General features: G+C 35.9%; 1 protein-coding gene across 5 annotated transcripts in view; it reads left to right on the plus strand.

Annotated features, from left to right (window-relative positions):
* The first annotated feature begins 2450 nt into the window (after positions 1–2450).
* Positions 2451–5716, plus strand: part of PPP3CB (protein phosphatase 3 catalytic subunit beta) — a 32110-nt gene continuing 28844 nt past the window's right edge. For 4 of the 5 annotated variants that reach the window (XM_009277666.2, XM_009277671.2, XM_009277668.2 and 1 more), the window contains exons 1-2: positions 2451–2646; positions 4811–4935. In XM_009277666.2, coding sequence (XP_009275941.1) covers positions 2619–2646; positions 4811–4935 — 153 coding nt within the window. In that variant the 5' untranslated portion in view covers positions 2451–2618. The remainder of the gene's footprint in view (positions 2647–4810; positions 4936–5716) is intronic. The other variant, XM_009277670.2, reaches the window with a different exon arrangement.

Below are 5716 nucleotides of genomic sequence, written 5' to 3' on the forward strand. Positions count from 1 at the left end.
TGCATAGAACAGGAGTGGTTGTCTTTTGATTTCTTAAATACGTTATTTTTATTAACATTTGGACTACATGGAATTTTAACACTTCCAAATGAAACTTGAATCATTACCAGAGGAGACTGGAAGGAAAGGCATGCCATTTCTTTTCTGTTAATAAAATACTTTATGTCCAAAAATAAAGTGCCAAATTTGTTCTACACTGTGTAATGTCAAGGCACATTTTTCAGCTTCTTCCTACTTAGAAACTTTTGTAAAGGAAGAATAGACAATTCTCTGGTCTATTTTCTGTGAATTTAATTTCTGTGAATTTAATTTCAGTGAATATGTGTATGTGATTTATGTATCAGTTGTTTTATTGATAGATTTTTATTACTGCATAAAACAGAAGGGTAGCAATATGTTGCTAGTAATCTAGAAGTCAATTTAAATGAAGTCAGTGAATGTTTTCGTATTTAAGCATTGATTTTTGGAATGTGAAGTTTAACTTTGGAGAGTAAGAAAATAAAGTATGAATAATCTATCTACAAGTGTATTCATACTACTAGTTGTTCTTATCTTTGAATAGATGTGTTTCTCCAATTTTTCTTTTTAAACTTATTTGAAATAGTATTTAAATGGAGAGGAATTGAATGGTTTTGCTCCTTTTCTCTTTTATTTCATTCTTTCAATAGTGGTATGCTTTTGGGGGTGGTGGTGGTGTTTGGTTTTTTTCCCCAGATTAGTTTTATTTCCTGTAATCCTGCATGAGTGCGACAATATTCTGATGCACTGCTTAGTGGCAATTTTGATGTATCCTCCTCCCATGTCCCACATCCTTTTTTCATTTGTGCAGTAACTGAACTGCCATTGTTTGAATTCATGTAAGCTGCCGGCCGTCAAATGTGCTGGGTGGGCAGTTGCTGAGCCTGGTTTGGTCCCCAACCTCAGACCTCTCATCTGCTCCACTTCTTTGAGATATGGATCACACGTGGCTGCTTTTGTCTCACGAGCCAGGATCCAAGGACTTCTGATACTTCCAGTAATTTCTAAAGTTGTGTCTAGTATATGGACAATCTCTACTCTTAGCTTAATCTTTTTACAGACAGCGCAACAGGAAAATAAGGAAAACAAACTCAACGAAGGAATTTCAACCTACAATGGCAATGTTGTAGGCTCCCAAAATTACAGGTTTTTTGCTGGTAGTATGAACTTGTTCTGCTGCTTAGTCAGTGGTTTGACAGAACTTCAAACTGGCAGAGTCCATCCTGCCCGTTTCTGCCATTCAGGGGTCGAGAGCGCGCGAGTGCTGCTCTCCCTTCACCTTCTCCATTAATGCTGTCACAGACCTCTGTTAGTCCCCCTTAGTTTTCATGGTTTTAGGCTGAAGAATCCTCCTCTACTTAGTTACTCCTGTAGCAGAAATCATTCTAACTTTTTGATTTCCATTATTGTTCCTTGAATCCCTTTTAGTTATTATTTCTTTTTTGTAAGGTGGGCAAACCAGAGTTGCATACTAGATTTATCAGGGCATAATTGCATCTTATTTTGTTTTCTGTTTGCTAATAATTCTTAATATTCAGTTTTCTGGGTTTCTTTGACTTGTCAGCATCGAGTATTTTCCTAGAACTATAGGAAAGACCTTGCTTCTGAATAGTATTAGTAATTTTATAATCTGTGATTTTTGTATGTAAAGTTAGGATTTATTTCCTTCATTAATTTGCATTTATTAATATTTAATGTGTCACATTTTGCTGAGCCACTCAGTAGCATGGACGACTTCTGTAGCTCTTCATAGCCTGCCCTATTCTTCATTGTCTGGAATACTTACTCACCTGAAGGCTGCATCACTCCACGAGTTACCTTCTTTTCAGTGTAATTTATGAATTTATTAAATAGCACAGATTCTAGTGGGGCTCCTCCGGTGACCTTCTTCCTTTCCGGGTGCTGGCTATTGCCTCCATTTATTTCTAGTCCTTTAAACAGTATTGTATCCTTTTCTTGCTAGCTTTGGATTTGTTTTGGTGGGGTTCTTTGTGGTTGGGTTTGGGGTTTTTTTGACGCTTTGATGATGGGCTTATTTTGAAATGCCTTTTGCAAGTCTGAGTGGATATTAAATGGATCTCCTGCATCCCCAGTACTTGTTGAGACCTTCAGAGAATGGCAGTATATTGGAGAGAGACCATGTCCCTTTGCAAAGGCAGTGTTGACTCTTGCAAATGTTGTGCATATTATTGTGCCTTCTAAGTCTGTTTTATAGTTTCTACAAACTTGCACGTTATAGATGTTAATTTTTTTAAATACATACACAGCGCTATTCTATCCAGCTTTTAATGATGTCATCAAGTTGGTTGATTGAAAGACAAATTTGATACTTTGGATAGCAGCTATTCCATGATAGAGCCAATCCTAGATAGAGTACATTTTAAAAATAGCATTGTTGCGACTGCTGTTTCTTCTTTTAAATTTTAGCTGTGCCTTTTCCACCAACGCATCGCTTGACGTCTGAAGAAGTGTTTGACACAGATGGAAGACCAAGGGTTGACATTTTGAAGAACCACTTGATAAAAGAAGGTCGAGTGGATGAAGAAATTGCACTTAGAATCATCAATGAGGGTGCTGCAATATTACGGAGGGAAAAAACTATGATAGAAGTTGAAGCTCCAATTACAGGTAATATTTCTAGCTAATTTCACTCATAATTAAATTTGAAAAAAGCCAGATTTTTTCAGTAGTAGAGTTTGTCTTAAAAATTCCTAAAATAAAATTTCTGTATAATCTTATTGAATTATCCCTCACAACTGCATTTGCTTAACAATACTCAAATGGTCTGAAAAAGCCAGGCTGCACGTTATTTTGCAAGATGAAGGCATTAAACCTATTGGAAAAAAATAGTATTATTGGTATTAAAATGACAAAATAGAAAGTAGTTAAATGCTGATGAATTATGGATTTCTAATTCCTGCAATGTTGTAAGTGGGAATAAAGACATTTATCTGGAATAGAGAAATGAACTCAGAATTATCCTGAAATTTAAATATGTGAAGAGAAGCTAATTGCTGTGGTTTGAAGCAAATACTGTGAACTGGAATTCTGAGTGAAAAATACACCTTTATAGTTCCTCTATAGGTGAGACTGACGGTTGCATGTAAAACCATGTTCTTTTAAGGGTAGTAGTACTGGAAAGTGTTGAAAGATTGTTTCAGCATCTTTAATGCACTAGGATCAGATCCACTGTGATACAAAACTGACTCTTAGGGGTTTTTTGGAGTATTTTCATGGTTTGACTAGTTTGATTTCTGTATGGCCTGGTGAAAGGTGGAATTGGTGTCCTTTAGTACTTTTATTTATAAACAATTCAGACTCATAGAAAATAGTTTATGTGGCATATCTGTTATTTATGATAATGAAAGTAGATTTGATTTTTGTGTTCAAATCAGATTTTCTTTCATTTGAATGTGTTTTCTTCTAAATGGACCTATATAAAATTAGTGTCTGAAAAGCTTCTTTTAGGGCATCAGCTTGCTTTAGTTTGTTAGTATTGGGCAAATGAAAACATTTAAACAGTACATTGTTATTATTGACATCTTTAAAAAAAATGAATGATTGAAATGGTGGAAACCACTAAGTCACTGAACTCAGAGTCTTTTGAAGCTCCAGATAAAGTTCAAAATTACAGTGTTCTCCATATGTTTAGAATGTTTATATTTCCATTTATTCAGGTAGTTACCTAGAGCTACTGGTATATTGGCAGCTGAAAAAGAAGGAAAGTTCTTGCAGTGTTTGAGTAGAAATCTTAAGAAAAGTGACATAAAAGAGGACACATCCTATTTAGTCTAATATTTTGTAGGTCATGATGACAAATGGTCTGCTCCAAGGGAGTAACAACCTTTAAAGTGTGGTGTGCCATATCCAGTATTTCTTTCCAAAATTAGAACAACTTTTTTTCCCCAAAAAAAATTACTGATAAACTCTGAGAAGTCAGAAAATGCTATTCATCAGTTGATCAGAGACATTTTGCATCAATGGAAGGCACAGTCTCTCAAATTCTTGTTGTTACCAGCAATACCTCATGCAGAAGTGAGAAGGCAGCTCCTGACTTCCATTGAGCTGGGAACTCCTGTGGGAATGAGGAGTTAGGAGCAGTTGTCTCTTCCGTACATTTCTACTTTTTTTTTTTTTTTTAAATTGTGAGATGACCTAGCTTTGCTGTATGCTCTTCGAAGTCTTCCCATCTGCTATCTTTGGCACTTCTGCCTTAGGTTGCTGACCACTGGTCTTGTCCTGTCTCATATTCTAAAAACACAAGAAAAATCCACTGTTGAAATAGTGAACATGGTTATTTGAAGGAGAAAAGTAACTGAGCAAAGAGAAGATATGATGATATTAAAAGGTATGTTAGTCTGACTCAGAAACAAAAGCATACTCCCTGCTTTTTTCAGTCCCACATGGACACAGCAAATTGTTGCAAAGCAGCAGGCATTTTCAAATATGCATACCAAGGAGAATTTGCAAAGATACCTAAGGGGGTGGGGAGGACAGTAAAGAGCTGCTGACAACTTTCAAGACCTCAGTGCTCAGTGCATTAACTGCATTTGAAAAATATTCCACAATCTGCTAGACTCAAATAGGGCTATCATCAACATTGTCACAGGTAATGAGGACAGCATCTTAATGAAAAGCAAAGGGGGAAGCTTCAAAAATTTCTGTTATTCCTGCTTTATACCTGCCTTTCCTCTTAACTAGAAGTACTTTGTGGCTGTTTACTTAGCTATAACTTAGTAACTTTTCTGTTAGATTTTTTTTAAATTAATTTGAACAAAATTTTTGCTTGCAGTGTGTGGTGATATTCATGGCCAGTTCTTTGATCTAATGAAGCTGTTTGAAGTGGGAGGATCACCTGCTAACACAAGATACCTCTTCCTCGGTGACTATGTAGACAGAGGTTATTTTAGTATAGAGGTAACTGAATATATTAATCTGTTTTGTCCTAAATTTTTCTGTAAGCACACTTTCACTAAAAGCACAGGTTTTCAAATGAAATTTTAGGTCTGCTTTAACATGTGAATGTGTTCTTCCTTGCTGTGCTTTCTCCTATGACAGAGGTCCGTGTACAGGAGGATGTTGACCAGCCATTTGGACTGTCCTGTTGAAATCACCACTTACTGATTTTTCCTCCTCTTTCTTTAGTTAGTTTTTAAAAAGTTGAATTCTGTAGCATTATTATACATAATCCTGCTTCTCTGGTAATATGCAGGAAGGTGTGTTTGTATGTTTTTGGAGAACAGGTGAGTCATGACTGCAAGGTCTTTTAATTTATTATAGCTGTTTATCTGTATAAAGTAGATTCATTTTACTTATGTAATCAAATGTTTTTTAATAATTATTAATATTTTTCTTTACTAAAATTCTGAGGGCGATTACAGATATTCCCTAAGGATGACCTGTGTTTCTGCCATTAATTTTTCAGGTATTTTGAATTCAAATAATATTTTAATTTTCAGCGTGTTTATTAACTATGCTATATTCCAGAAATACTCACTTATTCATACCAATTAGTTTCAGAGCTATGATTTTGGAGATTGGTGACGAGTGGCATCCCGCAGGGGTCCGTATTGGGACCAATACTGTTTAATATCTTCATCAATGACATAGACAGTGGGATCGAGTGCACCCTCAGCAAGTCTGCAGATGACACCAAGCTGAGTGGTGCAGTCGACACACCTGAGGGACGGGATGCCAT

Source organism: Aptenodytes forsteri, unplaced genomic scaffold, assembly GCF_000699145.1.
Source record: "Aptenodytes forsteri isolate BGI_AS27 unplaced genomic scaffold, ASM69914v1 Scaffold15, whole genome shotgun sequence".
NCBI lineage: Eukaryota > Metazoa > Chordata > Aves > Sphenisciformes > Spheniscidae > Aptenodytes > Aptenodytes forsteri.